General features: G+C 35.7%; 1 protein-coding gene across 12 annotated transcripts in view; it reads right to left on the bottom strand.

Annotated features, from left to right (window-relative positions):
- USP54 (ubiquitin specific peptidase 54) overlaps nt 1–21,412 on the bottom strand; it is a 128,407-nt gene that overhangs the window by 49,847 nt on the left and 57,148 nt on the right. For all 12 annotated transcript variants that reach the window (XM_077778699.1, XM_077778700.1, XM_077778698.1 and 9 more), the window contains 2 exons: nt 10,867–11,442; nt 7,103–7,195 (listed from right to left, as the gene is read on the bottom strand). In XM_077778699.1, coding sequence (XP_077634825.1) covers nt 7,103–7,195; nt 10,867–11,013 — 240 coding nt within the window. In that variant the 5' untranslated portion in view covers nt 11,014–11,442. The remainder of the gene's footprint in view (nt 1–7,102; nt 7,196–10,866; nt 11,443–21,412) is intronic.

Raw genomic sequence — 21,412 nt, 5'->3', positions numbered from 1 at the left:
AAGCCACAATGAAAATCTCAAGTAGAACAAGAGTGAGAGCATATAAGACAAAAAGAAAAAAGTGAAGAAAAAGGCAAGTACCCAGAACTCTATAACTAAAATCCAAGGACTACTAAAAGAATATATGAACCCAGAAAAGTTAAGTATTTATATAATGGTGCAAGCACTGTGAGGAATACGAACAGGGAAGAAAAACTGAACCACCTTTCCAAAAATTTATTCAGCCATGCTAAATACTGGTAAGTAAAACAATCATGGTTCTAGATCGAGATAATATTTTTAAAACTTCATTAAGAAGATATGTTTCTGAAATGGAATTCTGAAAGGATTAGATGTGTTTTTATTTTAAAGGGATGCATTGTTTTGCTTATTGTTATGTTATTGTTTTGAGTGCTAAGGGATCCAGGCAAAGTGAATAACATCTGCAATGTAGTCATAGAAAGTGCACCATCTTAGCTGAAAAGGAGGGTACCTCAGGAAGGAAAGGAAAGGAAAAAGAAAGTATGAAACTAGTTTTTTAAATGCCTATAATCATACATTTTTAAGTGATTTAAGAAATAATTGGGAGCCACTTCAAAGTTATAAGAAGGGAGTAACTTCAAAATAGCACTCCAGCATATTCTTAGGTTAAAACAAATGAAATAGGATGATACTAGAGATAGAGAAGCAACTTAGGAATGTGGGGAAAAAATTCTTTTACTATAAATGAACAGAAAGACTTATTACTAGAAATATCACTGACCAAAAAGGAGACATAAAGAGAAATGACAATCTCTGTGATGCAGTTCAGGCAATTTCTAATTTTCCTCTTTACACTTCTATGTGCTTTTCTAAAATGACTGTAGTACTTTCCTGTACTTATAATAAAAATCATCATTTAAATTAAAAAACAAGCATGATGTATATATTTAGCCAAAGAATAATAAAGAAGTGCCCATGTGTCCAACAACCAATTTAAGAAATGAAAAAATTAACAAGTGTGAAACTCCCCAGTTGATTATAATCTCCTCCCCTCCACCTTCCAGGGATAACCAGTGTTCTGAATTTTATGAAAATCATTCCTTCTTTCTCACATATATGTATACCTGAACAACATATTGTTTAGTTTTGTCCATTTTTACTTTGTATATACATGAAATCATAGTTTATATAACCTTCTGTGACTTGCTTCACTGCAATGTTTTTGTAATTAATCCAAGCTGATATATGCAGCTACAGTTATTCATTTTCACTACTACAGTGCTTTACTTTAGGAATAAACCATAATTTTTAAGTCTATTCTACTATAGTTGGAATGAGCTGTTTCCATTTTTCTATAATCACAAAAATATTACTTTGACCATTCTCGAATATATCTTCTGGTATGTATGTACAAGGAAGTTTTCTACAATATGTATCCAGGAGTAGAATTACTGAATGGTAGGTATATGCTACTTCAATTTTACCCAAAAACTGTAATGACAAAATGTTTCCCTAAGTATACGTGCTGCCAAAACGAGCACTAAAATATTTCCCTAAGTAGTGGTATCAATTTATATTCCAACCAGCAAGTATGTATAACTTCTTATTATTCCACCTTTCAGGTATCAATTTTATCCAATTTTAAATTTTCTATTAATCTAAAGGCCACTGATTTACTTTACATTCCTTTTTCCCCCTTTTTTTTTTTAAGTCATCTATTCTGAGAGGAAGAGAGAGAGAGAAAACGCACACATACCTGCGTGCACAAGTGCAGGGGGGACAGAAAGTGAGGGGAGGGGAGAGAGAAAGAGAGAGAGAGAGAGAGAGACAGACAGAGACAGAGACAGAGACAGAGACAGAGACAGAGAATATCCCAGACAGGCTTGCACTGTCAGCACAGAGCCCAACATGGGGCTCAAACCCACAAGCCAGGAGACCATGACCTGTGCAGAAAATCAAGCGTCAGATGCTTAACTGATTAAGCCACCAGGGGTCCCTAGTTAATATTTCTTAGATTACTTAGGAGGGTAAGAATCTTTTATATGCTTAGAGATCTTTTGGGTTTCTTGTGCTGAGAAATGCCTGTTTATGTCTTTTCCCCATTTTCCCACTGACTCCATTATCTTTTACTTATTCTTTATGGGAATTCTCTGGAGTGCTATGCTGCATACCAATCCTTTGTTGGTTATTTAATTTATTGCCACTATTTCCTCCCAGTGTGTAACCTTGTGTCATTACCCTCTACTAGAGTCTTCTGATGAACAGAAGTTCTTGAATTTTCTGTAGTAAAATGTTATCAGGTTTTTTTAAACTATTTTTTATGTCTTATATTAATAAATCCTGTCTATCCCTGAGGTCATGATATTCTTTCATATTTTCTTCTAAAACTTAAAGTTTTCTTTCCAGGTGCCTGGGTGGCTTAATTGGTTAAGTGTCCAACTCTTGATTTTGGCTCAGGTCACAATCACCATTAGTGAGTTCAAGCCCCATATTGGACTCTGTGCTGACAGTATGGAGCCTGCTTGGGATTCTCTCTCTCTCTCTCTCTCTCTCTCTCTCCCTCTCTCTCTCTCTCTCTCACCCTCCTCCTTTTTCTGCCCCTCCCACTCTCTCTCACTCTAAAAATAAATAAATAAGCTTAAAAAAAGTTTTCTTTCACATTTTAGTTCTTAGCTCGGCTGAAATTCATACTTTTGGTAATAATATGACATAGGGATCTAATTCACTCTTCCTTTTTTTTCTATATGGATAACCAATTATCTAATCACCATTTGTTGAAAAGTCTACTTTCTCCTTTGATTCACAAGGTAAGTAGCTAGTTTCCACATACCTATTTCTGAACTCTTGATTTTGTTCCACTGATGTATTAGTCATACTGTGTTGATACCACATTGTCTTAATTACTATAGTTTTATAAGCCTTGATATCTGATAAAGTATGGTAGTCATTAGTACTTTGGCCAAATATTTCTGGTTCTTCCCTCTCCCCAGGATTTTAATAGGATCACACTTCATGGTCCCTTTGGGATTCATTGGAGCCATATGATTAGTTCAAATCTGCAATCTCTGAGCAGAATTGATATGCTGAGCATTCAATGTCCGTGCAAAAACCTCCAGAGCTCTTTTTCCCTCTGGCTTTCCCTCAAGTTCCCTACTAGCCAACTTGGTTGTAGCGCTGGCATCTGCATTCCTGAGTGACTATCATCAGGAGGGTTTCCTACTAACCTGCAGTAGATAAGTAATGGGAATGGAAAATAAATCTTTTGTGTATTTATCACTGAGATTTTAGTTTGTTACCAAAACATAACTTAGTCTACTCTGATACATAAGGCAAGTCATTCATTTTGTTATTATTCTTCAAGAATGTTCTGTCTTGGGGTGCCTGGGTGGCACAGTCAGTTCAGCATCCAACTCTTGGTTTTGGCTCAGGTCATGATCTCAGGATCATGAGATCAAGCCCCATGTGGGGCTCTGGCACTGAGCATAGAGCCTGCTTAAGATTCTCTCTCTCTCTCTGCCCCTCTCCCTCACTTGCTCACTCGCTCTCTCTCTCTCTCAAATTAAAAAAAAGAAAAAAAAAATGTCCTATCTATTCTTCCCTGTTTGTCATAAGAATTTCAGAATTAAATTTTCTCAACTTCCAGGACAAACTTGTTGGTCAGAATATATATTAGTATCACCACATTGGAAAACATATGGAAATACTGGAAAACAGTTGGTATTATAAAAAGAATTGAAGATATACATATCCTATGATTCTAGTAATTCCATTCCTGGGCAAATATGCAGGATAAATATATATGCATATGTAAATATAAACAAGAATGTTCTTGGCAATATTGTCCATTGAAGATTAAAAACTGTAAATAATCCAAATGACTACCAGCTATAGAATAAACTGGTTTATTACACAATGAAATACCATATGATAATAAAATTGAACAAAGTCAACCTGCACATAACAATATGATAATCTTATTAACATACTGCTGCAATAAAGAAAACATACAGGCACACACACCCACACAGCTTCATATAGAATGATTCCATTTACAATAAATTTCAAAAACAGGATGCTTTTAAATTCAGTTGTTTAGGAATGAGTATATAGGTAGTAAAACTATCAGGTAAAACAAGAAAGTGAATACCGCAAACATTAAAAAAGCGACTACCCCTGGGAGAAAGAAGGAGACGTGACTGAGAAAAAAGGGAGGATTCAAATGTCTATAGTACTGGCTGTATTCTGTTTTTACCTAAAGAGTTGTTTAAGGATGTTCACTTTGTGATTATTCATTATACTGGATCTTTGTGAGGATTTTATATAAATGTCATATATTTTTGTTAGATTTATTCATATCTACTTTATATACTTTATTACTATTTAAAAGTTTCTTTTAAATTGCATTTTCTATTAGTTGCTCCTATATAGAAATGCAATTGAATGTTATACCTTGATCTTACAGGCTAGAAGGTCTGCTAATTTCTTATTGATTCTATTAATATATCAGTAGATGCTTGGGATTTTTTTTTAATAGCATTTAGATTTAATAGGTTTAATCATATAATCTGCAAATAACGATAACTTTGTTTCTCCCTTCCTAATCTTTATCTTTCCTTTGTCTTATTATACTGACTAGAAATATGGTTATTCTAACAATTTAAATTTCTCAGCTATTAGAATGAAGTTCAGCTTATCCATATTGTCAAATTAATCCATCTGCAATGTAAGTCTATTTATAATAAGTTTCAAATGAAGTGTACAATAATTAAAAGAATGTAAACTAGAGCTGAATTATTTAACACTTATATAGCACTGAGGGACTGTAAAAGCACTTTGGGGAAAAACATCAATTTTTTTAATATACTCCCAATATAACAAAAGAAGCAGTGAAGGAAAATAAATCTAATTGATAGATGAGACAATGATGTGATCAGTAAAGTATTAGGACTCCTTAGAGTTACAAAGATCCAAAATTGAGCTTTTGACTATCTGCCATAAGCAATTGCTTCTCTGAAAGAGTCCAAAGGTACATTCTCATCCCTCATAAATTAAAAAATATCTTCCTTTCTGTACTTGGGTATCTCAGAAGGTGTCACATAAAGTCTCATGGTTGGTTTTCTTTATCTTTGTGGCTTCTATGATTCTAATTTATATTATAATAACAATTTGTGCTACTGGAAATTGAAACACAACAAGACTGTGACAATCAGTTCATCAGAGTCCCCTCTGGGCCAATGAAGAGGATGGTACAGTTCTAATCAAAGGCATATGAAGGGGTCTATCATTCCTTCCTGGCATAGATGAGAGTTTCCAGTTTCAGGAGATCCTCCTACCAGGGATTTCTCCAGGATTCAAATTTCTCTAGCAAGTATTTTACTTTGGCTTTTTAGTTTTTAAATGCCACAAACCAGACTTCCCTTGGATTTGCTGGCCTAAGGGCTATATAGTTCTTATTTACCTAAAATTAGAGACTGGGGCACCTGGGTGGCTCAGTCAGTTAAGCATCCAACTTTTTTATTTTTTTAATTTTTTTTAATGTTTTATTTATTTCTAGGAGAGAGAGAGAGAGAGACAGCGTGAGCAGGGGAGGGTCAGAGAGAGAGGGAGTCACAGACTCTGAAACAGGCTCCAGGCTTTGAGCTGGCAGTCAGCACAGAGCCCTACGCGGGGCTCGAACCCACGAACCACGAGATCATGACCTAAGCGAAAGTCGGATGCTTAACCGACTAAGCCACCCAGGCGCCCCAGCATCCAACTTTTGATGTTGGCTCAGGTCAGGATCCCATGGTTATAAGCTCGAGTCCTGTGTCAGGCTCTGCACCAGGTGCGGAGCCTACTTAAGATTCTCTCTCTCCCTCTGCCCCTCCCCCTCCCCTGCTCACACACTCTCTCATAAATAAATAAATAAATAGATAGATAGATAAATAGATAAAAATTTAAAAAATAAAATTATATACTTAACGTCAGTCAGTGTTAGAAAATCAAACCAAATTCCCCTGTAGATGGAATTCTGTCTAAATGGGCATAGTCAGAAATGCTACTTATAAAAGATTTGGTTTTATTAAAATTCATATTTAAACTTCCCAGTTAGTCAATAATATATATTTTGCTAAAAGTTCCAATACTTCCAATGGGAAGAGAAGAAGATTTTTGTGACCCAAGTGGTAAAATGTTCAGAAGACTCAGTATCTCTTTCTAAAGATACCTGCCCATCATGTACTTAAAATTCCAAAGTAATGCTGCTCAAAAAACCATCTTGAATCAGTTGTTGCAAATAACCAATATAACTGGGAAATTCTCCTGGACTTTTTTGTTACAGTTCTTACTCCAAGATGTGAGAGCAACTAAATTAAACATAATGACCACATCTGTGCATCCCTGTGACAAACAAGAACTCAGACTTCTTGAGACTGAAAAAAGACTCTATCCAGAGTTCTTATCAGAACTCACACAGACTTACCTAGTCATAAATAATCTATTTTACATACAAACCAAGAAAACACAGAGACACTACATAGAAAAGCAGATAAAGTATGGAGAATGGGCCTTTTATACAACTTAGTTCTTCCTCTATAGCAGCATACCTAAAATCTCAAAAACCTCTCTCTTTAGGCTATCTTCTTTGTCTCTAAATGATTCCTCAGGTTTCATTTTATTCAGAAATGAAAAACTTGGGAGTCAGATGTTAGGGTCAAGAACAGGTATACGGAATCTATTAAATGTGGTAATGGGAAACATTTAGAGGATAGGAAATTTTTAGTACTGGCTTTTCTCAGTAGGAAGAATTTGTTGCTAAACTATAGTTAATTCCACTAAAAACACTTGGTTGTTTATTCTTTCAAAATAAAAATTTAGAATTAGTTCTTCAGGTAAATATTCAAAGTCTAAGCACATCTGAATAGTATTCTATCACATTAAATAGAGCCATATGGGCAAAAAAATTGCAGAAAATCAGACTACCTAAGCCAAGTAACAATTCTCTGAAGCAAGCAAAACTGATCACATTCATCTTTTGCACTAAGCCACAGCCAAATAATTCAGTAGGAAAATCTTTAGCATCAGCCTGATTAAACAAACTATCTCAATATTCATCATCCAACAGCCTAACAACAGTGAGAAAAAACAGATTTGTAGAACTTACCTTGAGAGCACAAAAGATGCAGGAATCTCCCATGCACTTGTGAGTAGTAAGCTGCCTAAAGCTACGTCGAAAAATGTCCAAGTGCCATAAAACCTGGCAATAAAAAAGGGGAAATACTTCAGTACTCTATAAAAAGCCTCCATTTGATCTGAAATTCAAGAATTCAAACAAACATAGGTAATGNTTTCAGTATGTGACTCCCTCTCTCTCTGACCCTCCCCTGCTCACGCTGTCTCTCTCTCTCTCTCTCTCTCTCTCTCTCTCCTAGAAATAAAAAAAAAAAAAGAGAGAAAACTCATTCTAGGATATTAAAACAAATGTCAAAAAGGGTGAGTTAGCTAACACAAGGTACAAAAAGACTATACTCTCAAACATACATTAATTTGAAAATGAAGGTCACACAGACAAAATAAGGTATAACATACATCAAATGTGATCTTGAAGGGGAAATTTATGGGCTAAAAGCTGCAGAATAAGGGTTTACTTTAATTGTCCACATAAGAAACGATTTTTTTTGGAACAAACTTGTTTTTGAAGCATAGTTGATACATGTTACATTAGTTTCAGGGGTACAACATAATAATTCCACAAGTCTATATGTTATGCTTTGCTCAGCAACACAAGTGTAGCTGCCATCTGTCACTACACAATGCTATTGCAATACCACTTCTATATTCCCTATGCTGTGTCTTTTATTCCCAAGACCTTTTTTTTTTTTAAAGATTTTTTTAAAAGTAATCTCCACACTCAAGGTGAGGCTCAAACTCACAACCCCAAGATCAAGAGTCACATGATCTGCAACGAGCCAGCCAGCCAGGTGTACCTCCCATGACTTATTCATTCCATAACTGGAAGCCTGTATCTCCTACTCCCCTTCACCCATTTGCCCATTCCCCTCATCACCTTCCCCTCTGACAACCACCAGTTTGCTCTCCATATTTATAGGTCTGATTCTACTTTTTGTTTATTTGTTTATTCATCTGTTTTGCTTTTTAGATTCCACATAGAAGTGAAATCATATAGTATTTGAAACCTTATTTAGAATCTTGAATTATAGTGTGAAATTTTATCTTTGTTAGATTTTTCAATTTTTGGACCTTTCTGAGAGATGTATCCTCCTCACGTCAACAGATTTAAAAAATGGTGCTATCAATAATGATAAATCACGTTCATAGTATGTAACCTAAATATGATGTGATAAGAATGGCACTTTATTTTTATGGTCTTCTCGAATACCCATAACCCAGTCTCATCATGAGAAAAATATCAAACAAATCTCAAAAGTGGCACATCCTACAAAATACTTGACTAGTACTACTCCTAAAACTATCAAGATCATCAAAAACAAGGAAATTTAAAGAAAGAGAGCCAAGAAAAGCCTAAGGAGACATGACAAACAAATGTAACTGTAGTATCCTGAAAGGGATCCTGGAACAGAAGAAGATGCTAGGCAAAAACTAAGGAAATCTGAATAAACTATGGACTCTAATTAAAAAATAAATGATGTAATATATAGCCTAATGCCTTAGGATGTTCCTCTTACTTGGGAAACATTTTTAAATTAAATTTATTTATTTATTTTGAGAGAGAGAAAGAGCAAGCGCATAAGCAGGAGAGGAACAGAGAGGAGACAGAATCCTAAGCAGGCTCTGTACCATCAGTGCAGGGCCCAATGTGGGGCTTGAACTCACGAACCGTGAGATAATGACCTGAGCTGAGATTAAGAGTCTGACACTTAACCAACTGCATCACCCAGCCAACTCTCGCTTGGGAAACCTTTAAATGGCATCATATATGAAAAGGCACTATACCTCCAGAGCCCCATACAAAGCATAGCTAGGAGCTTCTTCTTACTCATGTGTCTTCAAGGTATATATTCCAAAAGTTCTTGGAAATACACTATACTCCCAAATAAGTAACACCTTTTTATAATAAACATAATGGTTTCAATACATCTGTGGCCAACAGAGCATTCATATCAAAAGTCAAAATATTAGGTCATAGAAACAATTATTTTCAACTTGCAATGTGATTACAACAGGCACTCCAAAACCATCAATGACACAATCTTTAAGTATACAAAAGTGTGCGCGTGTGTGTGTGTGTGTGTGTGTGTATGTAGTATGTGTTCCATATGGCACTGGAAATTAGAACAGAAAGCCATAAATATTACTGTTTCAATACAGATAGAACATACAGAAAGAAAGAGAATTATAAAAAACAGGCCTATGGCCAGGAAGGAGGTAAACATACACATACAAACACACACACACACACACTCCTACATCAATACGTTTTTTTGCCTGCTTCTGAATTTAAAAAGTATTATTAGTTTATGCAATGTCACTCAAAAAGCCCATATGCATCATCTGGGGAAAAAAAAACAATGAACCCCACCCAACTGCATGAAATTTATAATAGTAATTAGGAAATATAGTTAAGCTCTTTTTATAGGCTTGACAGGATAGAATTTTTTAATGTTTTCAAATAAAAATTTGAAAACAGAGAGAAGATGTGAAACTTTATTACATATATAAACTTACCAAAATTCTTATTTTATAAATGAGTAAACTAAAATACTATTACCTGTACAAGGTCAAAAGGCTAGTCTATAGATAAACTAAAACTAGAATCCAAGTTTCCTAATTCATAAGTCTAGCACTTTTTATTTTTATTTTTTTAACTATTTATTTTTGAGAGTGTGTGTGAGTGGAGGAGGGGTGGGGGAATTGGAGGGTGGGGAACAGAGGATCCTAAGCAGGCTCTGCACTGACAGCAGCAGACTCAATGTGTGGCTCATACTCATGAACTGTGAGATCACGACCTGAGCCAAAATCAGATGATCAACCGACTGAGCCACCCAAGCACCCTAATCCAGTACTTTTTATACCAAATACAGTCTTGGTTTTTCTTCTATCTAGCAAGATATTTCCTCTTCTATCTAGCAAGATATTTTCTCATTATATGTGAAGCATAAAGATAATATTTTACCCACGTATAATTTTCTTGGATAGTAAGTTTTATTTACTTTTACTCTGAGAAGCAGAAAAGAAGGGAAAGTAATTACTTGAAAGTTATGCCAAAAGGAATGAACTTACCATTCTATGGGCCTGACAAAGCAGAGCAGGCAGACAGGAAGCTTTGGGATTCTGAGATCACTAGCATGGTAACCAAACCCAAAAGAGAAAATCTGGAGTAGATAATCACACCTTGAAATTTACTTTCCACTAGCTCTGTTTAAGCATATCTGACCAGACACCAATCATCACCTACTACAGAAGAGCTCAGAGGAAGGGGATGAAGAAATGGACAAAGACTGGACTCCATTTAGTGTATGCTAAGAGCCTATATAAGACAAAAGTAATGCACCTGAAAGGTCTTTGCTTTCTTTCCTAGAAAAAAGCAAGTAGGGTGGTAAGACATCTTTGTCTCAAAAGGAAAAAAAAAGGAAGCAAGAAAAAGTCAATAATCAAGTATTAAGATCATTTAGTTCATGGAATTTCTTTCCCCTTTGGGCAGGTTAAGTAATAGTAGTTACAGTTATTATTTCTACTATCATTGTTAATCCCTTTTTCATATAAATGAGGTAATTGAGATTCAGAGATAAGTGACTTACCTAAGATCACCCAGATAAACTTAGAAATGATCTCAGGTTGCTGACCTCAAACAGAGACCATCAATGATTATATTCAGAACAGCTATTGGAAACATAGCATTTGCAACTAAAAGTCAAAGTTCACCAAAAAGAAAGATATGACTCTTACCTGCAGGGCACTGTTGAGGAAGCAGCTATTTTGTCCTGGCTCATTGCTGAGACCTTTGCTGGGGGCTATGGAGGTTGAGCTTCGAGGTGCAAACATCCCTTGGACACTACCACGGCCCCCTGAAAAATAATTTCTTTTCCAAGACATTACGTTCACATTTAGCTTGAAAACTTAAGAGAAGATTTTTATATCTTTCTGGGAAAGAATTTCTGTCGGCTGGAGTTCTGATTTGTGAAAAAGAATCCAGAATTCAATGAATCTATGTTGAAATATTTGGAGTTTACAACCTTCCAAACATCATCTATGTAGCTCAAGGAACTCAGGTATTCTCTTAGATCAACATGACAGAGCTGTCCCCCATTTGCTCCAAACAATGCCCAAAATTTAACATGGTACAGTACAAACACAAACAGAGAAATCCTTAGGTATTGCGTCCTTCTATTTTTCTTGAATTGTCTCCATTAAATCGTGGTGAAGTAGCTGCAGTCCTCAACTCCAACAGAATCCAGGATCAGGGTAGGATGTATTCTTAGGCTTGTTGATGATGCTCCTTGTGGACTGAAGATTTTTTTCCAACTGGAAAGAGAAGCAGACAGATAAGAATGCAATGCAACCCTCCTCACCTTCTATTGCCTTGTCCCGTCATTGTCTGAAGTAAAACTCAAGTTCTAAGCAACTGACATAGATTCCACTAAGGTAAGAAATCTTGTTTGAATTATATGGCGTTTTTGTTCTTATTTCTGCTGTTCTTTTTTTAATATGCCCCAAACAGCTTCCATCGTTCCATCCAGAACTTTGAAGAGTCTCTTCTCTTTTCCTCTGTGACTAGAATAGCCAACTGTGCCAGAGAGCTTTAACAAAAAGAAAAAAAAAAAAAAACTGAAAGCTTGCGTCACTTAATGACTCTCCTGGCTTTGTGCTGTTCTGCCAGGATCAACGTTGCCTCACCTCTCACTATAAACTTGAAACCTTGGCAAACAATGACAAAAACAAACAAACAAAAAACGCAAGAAAACCAACAACAATAAAAAGGAGAAACGTTCAAACCAAAGAGGAAAAAAAAGGTGTGAGTAGCTTTACTTCCATAGGAAATTTCTCTGAAATTTTCTAGGAGACAGTTGATCAGGACAAAACAAAATCCAATACAGTTTTCCAAATCAAGTTAACAAAAATACTACCAAGTAAACATACACCAAATTAAGAATTGGAACAGTTTCTGTAAGATGTTGTAAGTAAAGGAATTTTTAGAGGTGTTTTACATGTTCACGACTCTGAAAGCCTATTTAAAGGTGGGAAGGCCAAGTTATCACTCAGGGCTCTGTTCTGGGGAAATGTCCCATCTCAGAGAAATACTCATGGCAAGTAAACCATATGCCCTTAATATCATGTCCAAGAGAACTAAATCTTCTCCTGCCCTGTTTGTTTGTATGTTTTGTTTTTGCCAGAGGATCAGAGAGATAATTTGGGTTACAAATAACTTAATCCTCAGATTATATCTGAGGCACTCACAATCAGAGGCAATTCACTGACCAACATTACTTTTCAACTAATTAAAATGCCAGTGGGGCAACGGGGAGAAATACCAAAGAAAATACCTTTACTAGAAGGAAATCTTCTAATCTCCAGCTTTAAGCTTTCATATAAGGCTGCCATGTCCACAAAAGTAAAAAAATTAAGAATGTTAAGTGTTAAATTTGGTTTCCAACAATTCCCCAAGCTTCTCCCTTCCTTACTTCCTATCATCATATGAACGATCTAAAAAAGCAAAAATGCTAAAACATCTTAATCATTCTCTAAGAAATCATCTAGCATTATCCACAGTGTGTCAGTGGAAAAACTGAGGCACAGGAACATTAAATGGTTGCACAAGACTGTTCTTTCCCTTCTCTAAATTCCCAGACTATTTATAATTTACATGTCACAATTAAAGTATTTGACTATACACTATTATGTTATATTATGCTCTATTTGTTTTTATTACTCTCTATTTGTTTTATATGGTATCAGTCATATATCCTGAATGACTGCATGAAATGAAATACTAACTAGTGTCAAACAACTGCTAAACACTATATGTACATTCTTTATTATTTACCTATTATGTAGGTGTTAATAGTTCCCACTTTACAGAAGAGTAGAGGGAGACTTAAAGACATTAACTTGCAAACTCGTAGGTGGCAGAACTAGAATTGTTCAACTATTAAACTGTGACGTAATTATGTATTTTATTATACTATTCCAATAGTGTACTATTATACACTCCTATCAAGTGCTGGTCATAAGGAGGAACCCAATAAATACTCCCTGATGATTAGCATGGCACCAAGAAGGATTCCATATCACCCACACAGACTAAAAGACCCTCAACTCTCTATATACACCCTCATACACACCCCACTCAAAGGTACTAAGCGACTTCCAACAAGCCATGCAGCATTCCTTCAGCTCAACTGCTGCAAAGGAATGACATACCAAGCCTCCACTTTGCTCACAGCCAAAAGGACTCGGCAGATAGGTGGGGTTTCCAGCATCCACATTAGAAGCTATTGAAACTCAGCCTGCCCTATGATACACACCCCTGAGTTCAGGCAGCAAAGGGAAAAAAAAAAAAAGCAGACACAGAAAAAAAGATTCTCAGGCTCTGAATGGCAGCATTATGTAGGGTAAGGCAATAAGCTCTCACACTTGCACTAGGTGTGTCAGAAACTAGAGGTGAGAGCCAGAAAGAACAAGGCCAAAGGAAGCAGTAACAAATAATCCAAAGAAATACTGACAACAAAATATTTCACTTAAGTGGGTCCAGCACCAAACCACACAATCCTTCTACTATACCATCTACTAAAGATATATAGGAAAGTCAATTAAGAATTATACCCACATTGATCTACCAACATATTTTTATTTTTTAAATATTTATTTATTTATTTTGAGAAAGAGAGAGAGAGAGCTCACACACACGAGTGCGGGGGGAAGGGAGGGCAGAGAAAGAGGGAGAGAGAATCCCAAGCAGGCTCTGCCCTGTCAGTGCAGAGCCCTACACTGGACTTGATCTCACAAACCACGAGAAAATGACCTGAGCCAACTAAAAGCAAGAATTGGATTTTATTAAAATAAGAATTTTATTAAAATAAAATAAAATAAGAATAAAAAATAAACATTTAAAAATAAACATCTTAGATAATAAATATTCAAGTATTTAGAGGTAAAAGATCATAATATCTGCAACGTATGATGTATATATACACACACATATATATAGGTGTGGTTGTGTATATATTTAAATACAAAGAGAAAAGGAAAATGGTAAAATAAATATAGCAATAATGTTGACAACCAGTAAATCTGGCTAAAAGGGATATGGGGATTTTTTTGTACCACTTCTTATAACTTCTCTATAATTTTAAATCATTTTTTAAGTTGAAAGAGAATTGATATCTACAAAAAAAGAATTTAAAATTATGTAGAAATTACCTTGTAATGTATGCAATATTCATGATTCAATGAGAAAATGACTAAAATCATTATGCTAACAGATAATAACCATGCCAGATAATATTAGCAATCCCAAACTAAAATTTAAAAAGAGAAAAAGGAGAAGAGAAAGATACATACAAAAAAAGTCTGATATGACAATAAAATAAAAGTATTAGATATGAGGATAAAATAAAATGAAATAAAGCTCCAATACTATATCTATGAAAAGGAGAGCTCAAAATACAGTATAATGCCTAGTTGTTGTAAGAACAAGTGACATAATTATGATATACAAACAGGAGCAGAACTAGACTTGGAGTTAGAGGACATCGGTTCAACTTTCATATTTTGACTATTTTGGGTAATCCTAAACTATTAAGTTGTCTTGAACTTTGTTTTCTGGGTCTGTTAAAAAGATGGCAGAATACCTATTTTACACAGTGGTTGAGATTTAATGTAATAAGCATGCCAAAGTACTAGCAAGTTTTCATAACAAAGAATGAATAATGAGTTCCACTAAAATGGAGTGAACTGTGATGCCTAAAAGTATAAGTATAAATTTTGTTTTGGGGACCTAAGGATACTAGAAAGTTGTAAGGTACCAGGAATAAGTCTTCTAATTGTATAAAAAGAACAATAACCCTCACATAGGACAAATGATATGTTAGCACAATTTATGTTCTTGGAGAAACACTTGAATTTTATAATTATTTTTAAAATACAAAGCTTAACTTTCTATTTGTAAAAAGGCAAACAGTTGAGCCTATTACAAGGAACAGGGTAACATTTTAGAAGGTCTACAAAGAATGACCATGTCCAACTGATCAATGATTCAAATGGAAAAACCATGAAGAGTATCTCAGTTTCTAATGAAAGAGGAGTAGCCCCATTACAAGTGATTAATGCCAAAAGTAACCCAAATATTAGGAAGTCAAACTGCACTACAATGAGATATCCAAAAAGTCAACCAGGAAAGTTGCTCCCATTTCTAGATTCTATTACTCTACACAGCAGTTTACTTGTAATTTACTTAGGAAAACTGTATTTGCATTGATAAATCAACAAGAAATTACGTCAAATCTTTAGTATGCTCCATATATAAATAATTCCCAACTATATAGTATCTTGCTAGTTATTACAAGAATTAAAACTAGTTAGGGGCACTTCGGTAGCTCAGTTGGTTAAGCGTCTGACCAGCTCAGGTCATGATCTCACGGTTCATGGGTTCGAGCCCCGTGTCAGGCTCTGTGCTGACAGGTAGCTCAGAGTCTGGAGGCTGCTTCAGATTCTGTGTCTCCCTCTCTCTCTGATCCTCCCCTGCTCACATTGTGTGTGTGTGTCTCTCTCAGAAATAAATAAAGCATTAAAAAAAAAAACAACCCTAGTTAATTCAGGGGCACCTGCGTGTGAAGCATCCAACTTTGGTTAGGTCATGACCTCATGGTTCGTGGCTTTGAGCCTCACACCAGGCTTGCTGCTGTCAGCTCTGAGTCTGCTTCAGATCCTCTGTCCCCACCTTTGCCCCTCCCTCCCTCAAAAAATAAACTGTTTTTTTAAACTAGTATAAACTATGAAACACTGGTGAAAGAAATCAAAGATGATCTAAATATGTAGAAAGGTATACCATGTTCATAAATTGAGCAATTTTGTTAAGATGTCAATTCACTCCAAATTGATCCATAGATTCAATGTAATTTCAAATAAAACTCTCAGCAGGATTTCTTTTTGTAGAAATTGACTAGCTGAATGCAAAAGTTATATGAAAAGGCAAAAGAATTAGAACAGTCGAATTAATTTTGAAACAGAAGAACAAAGTTATAGAGCTCAATAGTCAACACCATACAATATTGGTGAAAGAATCACCAATGGATCAATGGAACAGAACAGAGGCCAAAGACAGGCCTACATATACATGGTCAACTAATTTTTAATAAAATTAGTTTTTTTCAATAAAAGTGGAAAGGATAGTCTTTTCAACAAATGATGTTGGAATAACTGAACAACATGCAAAAAAGTGAACCTTAACCCACACTTTATATCTTATACAAAAATAACCCAAATTGGATCATAGTTCTAAATGAAAAAGACAGAAAATTATGTGACCTTTGGTTAAGCAAAGATTCCTTAGATATAAAAACAAAAGCACGATCCATTAGGAAAAAAATTACAGAATTGAACTTTAACCATAATTAAGAACTTCTATTCTTTAAAAGACACTATTAACAGAATAAAAAGGCAAGCCAAAGATTGGAAGAAACTTATTTCAAATCATCTAATGGATAAATGTCTTGTATCTAAAATATATACAGAATCCTCTAAACTTATTGATAAGAAAAATTACCCAATTTTCTTAAATGGGCAAAAGATTTGAATAGATCCTTCACTAAAGGGGATATACAGATAGCAAACACATAAAAAAATATTAATTATTAGTCATTAGGAAATGAAAATTAAAACCACACTACATGCCTATTAAAATAGCTAAAAACAAAAGCATAAATATTTAAATCATGATAAAAACTATTTAAAACTGGATAATAACAAGTGCTAATGAGGGGGGTGCCTAGATGACTCAGTCAGTTTCAGACCCAACTCTTGGTTTTGGCTTAGGTCATGATCTCACAGTTTCATAAGTTTGAGCTCTGTGCCGGGTTCTGCACCAGCAGCGTGGAGCCCTCTTGGGACTTTCTCTCTCCCTCTCTCTGACCCTACCACTTGTGCTGTCTCTATCTCAAAATAAATAAACAACAACAAAACAAAAACCAAGTACTAATGAGGAAGAATCAGAGCAACTGGAACTCTGCAAAATTGCTGATGGAAATGAAAAATGACATAGTTGGCAATTATAAGTAAAGTTGAATATACTTTCACCATATGAAATGGTTCTTACTTAAAACAAAATCATACAGTAATGAGCAAATATTTATTTTACAAATGGATATCCTATGTAATTCACTTTACCGTTTGGTGCAGTTAGTGGAAAATATTCAAGACCTCACTCTGGATTTTATGGACAATGAATCAGCAGGGACTAAGTTCCCTTTTCCCATAGTAAAGAGCTTCCCCCAAGAGCAGGATACTTCAAAACTCCATGGACTATAAGGTGTTTAGCGTCAGGTGATTTATATATCTGGTACTCTATCCCAGGGTACAAGAGCCAAACAGCACATATAATCTCCCTGCTTGCTTTTCAAGAGAGTAATGCTTCAGAGAGAAGGGGTATTTCCACTGGAATGAAATCCATAATATGTCCAGGGAGTGTCCCTGGATTCTGCTCAGCTCTTTATGAATGAATACAAGAATGAGTAACAGTCACGGCATTGATGCAAGAAAAAGAAATAAAAAGCACCCATTTGCAAAGGAAAATGTAAAACTATCTCTTTGCAGGTTTCATGATTTTATACAGAGAAAATCCTATAAATCTAGACTGACTAGATTTATAAATCTATAAATCCTATAAATCTGACTAACATCTAGAGTTAGTCAATGAAGTCAATAAAGTTATAGGATAGAAACTACATATTCAAAAACCTGTTGTATTTCCTTACAATTAATATAAAACCTTCAAATGAAATTAACACAATTCCACCTATTATATCTGTCAAAAAATAAAATTTTCAGGAGTAAATTTAACAAAATAAATGCAAATATATGCGCTGAAGTATACAAAACTCTCATGAAAGAAATTGAAATTATACAAATAAATACAAAAACAGCCTATGTTTATAGTTCAGGAGATTTAATATTTTTAAGATAGGGATACTCTCCAAATTGATCTGCCTATTTAGTAAATCTCTATCTGAGTCTACAGAAAATGTATCATCATCTTTACCCACATGTACTAGTTTCCAGCCAAGTCCTAAAACTATGAAGTAATCAGTCAAAGGTGGAAAGAGGAGAAAGAACATCTAAGAAATTACTGTGTTGCTCTCAACTCCGAATAAGTTATAGTGACCTGTATTACACTACTGCTGAATAGACTCTGGGCAACCTTAAATAAGTCTGTTCAAATTTTTTTCCAGCTTTATTAAGATATAATTGACAAATAAAATTGTACTATAGTATATAATAAAGTATAAAATGTGATGATGTGATATGTATACACATATACATATATGTGAAAGGACTCTCCATGAAAGGACTCCCCGAAATCAAGTTAATTAACACATACCAGAAAGAGAAAAAATAAAATGAAGAGCTGGATTTTTGAAAAGACAGACAAAACTGAAAAATCTTTAGCTACACAAAGAGAGAAGACTCAAATAAAATCAGAAATGCAATAGGGGCACTTGGGTAGCTCACTAAGCATCTGACTCTTGATTTCGGCTCAGGTCATGATCTCAGGGTTCATGGGATTGAGTCCCACCTGGGGCTCTGTGCTGACAGGCTGACAGCGTGAGCCTACTTGGAATTTTCTCTCTTCCTGCCCCTCCCCCACTGGCATGCATGGACACACACTCTCTCTCAAACAAATAAACTACAAAAAAAAAAAAGAAAGAAAGAAAAGAAATGAAAAAGGAGCCATTTACAACAACACAGAAATCATAAGAATCATAAGAAACTACTGTGAAGACTCTTAACTATAGAGAACTGAGGGTTTCAGGAGGAGAGGTGGCTGGGAACAGGTTAAACAGGTGGTGGGTATTAAGGAGGGCATTTGTGATGAGAGCACTGGGTGTTGTATCTAAGTGATGAATCACTAATTCTACCCAGGGAAACCAATATTACACTTCATGTTAACTAACTGCAATTTAAATAAGAATTTGGAGGAAAAAAAAATAGTTTTTTAAGAGAAAGAAAAAGGGAGAAAGGGAGTGAGGGGCAGAGAGAGAGATACAGACAGACAGAATTCCAGGAGGGGGAGAGAGAGAGGGAGAGAATCCCAGGAGGAGCAGAGAAAGAAAGGGAAAAGCAGGACTCACCTGAAGTGAGGCTCATGGTTTGTTTTTTTTTTTTTTACCTGAAGCAGGGCTTGTGTTCACCTAAAGCAAGGCTTGTATTTTTTACCCCACATGGAGCTCATGCTCACCTGAAGCGGGCTCAAGCTTACCCAATGGGGACCTCAAACTCACCAACCCAAAGGTCATGACCTGAGCCACCCAAGCACATTTTAAATTTTAGAAAAAAAAACTACTGTGAAAACTTATATCCCAACAAATTAAATAACCTAGAAAACAAGGATAAATTCCTAGAAATACACAATCTACCAAGACTGAATCTTGAAGAAACAGAAAATTTGAATATAATACTTGTATTTATTTAACCTTTAATCTTCTTTATATTTATTTGATCATCATTATTACATACCTCCTGGGACTCACTACAACAAAACACCCTGCTTTGCTTTGTTGAGTTTAATATCAAATAAACTTCTAGGAAGCTAGAAGCCAAAATTGGGCAAGAAGCATGCCATCTTATCACCTGTTATTTTCTTGTGTATTAGAGATACTAACTTGTACATCCCACATTATTTCCAATATAAACATACAAGCTTCCTATGGGCAGACTAAAAACCTTTCCATGTGTGAGATGACAGAAAACTGGGTCCCAACCTTCTTGCACACCCCCACATTCAGAGGCAGATTTATGAAGACACTAATAAAGATTAAACTTCAGGGCCCCTCTCTTGCACAGCCCCTCAAGGCCCAATATCTACTTTTTACGTTAAAAAACTCTTATTTTTTTACTTTTTTTTTTACTTTTTAAAGTTTATTTATTTTGAGAGAAGAGTATCTGTGCACACAAATGTGGCAAGGGCAGAGAGAGAGAGAGGGAGAGAGAGAGAATACCAAGTAGGCTCCCTGCTGTCAGTGCAGAGCCTGACTTGGGGCTTAATCAAGTGAGATCATGACTGGAGCTGTAATCAAGAATCAACTGAAATCAACTGCCTAACTGACTGAGCCACCCAGGCACCTCTTTCATTTGTTTGAGAGAGAGAGAGAGAACAGTGGGGGAGACAGTAAGAGGGATGAAGAAAAAGACAGAGAGCATCCCAAGCAGGCTCCACACTCAGCTCTGAGCCCTACACGATAACAGGACCCTGGGATCATGATCTGACCTGACATCAAGAGTCTTGATCTTGGGGTCATGGGTTCAAGCCCCATGATGGATGCAGAGATTACTAAGGAAAATAAACAAAGCTTTAAAAAAAATGTTTTTCTTAAACAGGACCCCCTGAGAGGCACCTGGGTGGCTCAGTTGAACCTCCGGCTTCCACCTGGGTCATGATCTCACAGTTTGGGAGTTTGAGCCCAGTGTCAGCTCTGTGCTGACAGTTCAGAGCCTGGAGCCTGCTTCGGGTTCTGTGACTCCCTCTCTCTCTACCCCTTCCCTGCTCACACTCTGTCTCTCTCTCAAAACTAAATAAACATTTTTAAAAAATTAGCAATCCCTATCAAAATAACACCAGCATTCTTCACAGAACTAGAAGAAACAATCCTAAAATTTGTATGGAACCTGAAAAGACCCTGAATAGCCAAAGCAATCTTGAAAAAGAAAACCAAACCTGGAGGCATCACAATCGTAGACTTCAAGATGTATTACAAAGTTGTAATCATCAAGACAGTATGGTACTGGCACAAAAACAGACACTCAGATCAATGGAACAGAACAGAGAACCCAGAAATGGACCCACAAACGTATGGCCAACTAATCTTTGACAAAGCTGGAAAGAATATCCAATGGAATAAAGACAGTCTCTTCAGCAAATGGTGCTAGGAAAACTGGACAGCAACATGCAGAAAAATGAACCTGGACCACTTTCTTACACCATCCACAAAAATAAACTCAAAATGGATGAAAGACTTAAACATAAGAAAGGAAACCATCAAAAGCCTAGAGGAAAAAGCAGACAAAAAACTTTGACCTCGGCTGCAGCAACTTCTTACTCAACACATCTCCAGAGGCAAAGGAAACAAAAGCAAAAATGAACTATTAGGACCTCATCAAAATAAAAAGCTACTGCAACGCTAAGGAAACAATCAGCAAAACTAAAAGGCAACCAATGGAATGGAAGAAGGCATTTGCAAATGACATATCAGAGATAAAGGGTTAGTATCCAAAATCTATAAAG

The sequence above is a fragment of the Crocuta crocuta genome, unplaced genomic scaffold (assembly GCF_008692635.1).
Source record: "Crocuta crocuta isolate KB4526 unplaced genomic scaffold, BGI_CrCroc_1.0 scaffold167, whole genome shotgun sequence".
NCBI classification, from domain to species: Eukaryota; Metazoa; Chordata; class Mammalia; order Carnivora; family Hyaenidae; genus Crocuta; species Crocuta crocuta.
This window is presented reverse-complemented; position numbering and strand designations above follow the sequence as displayed.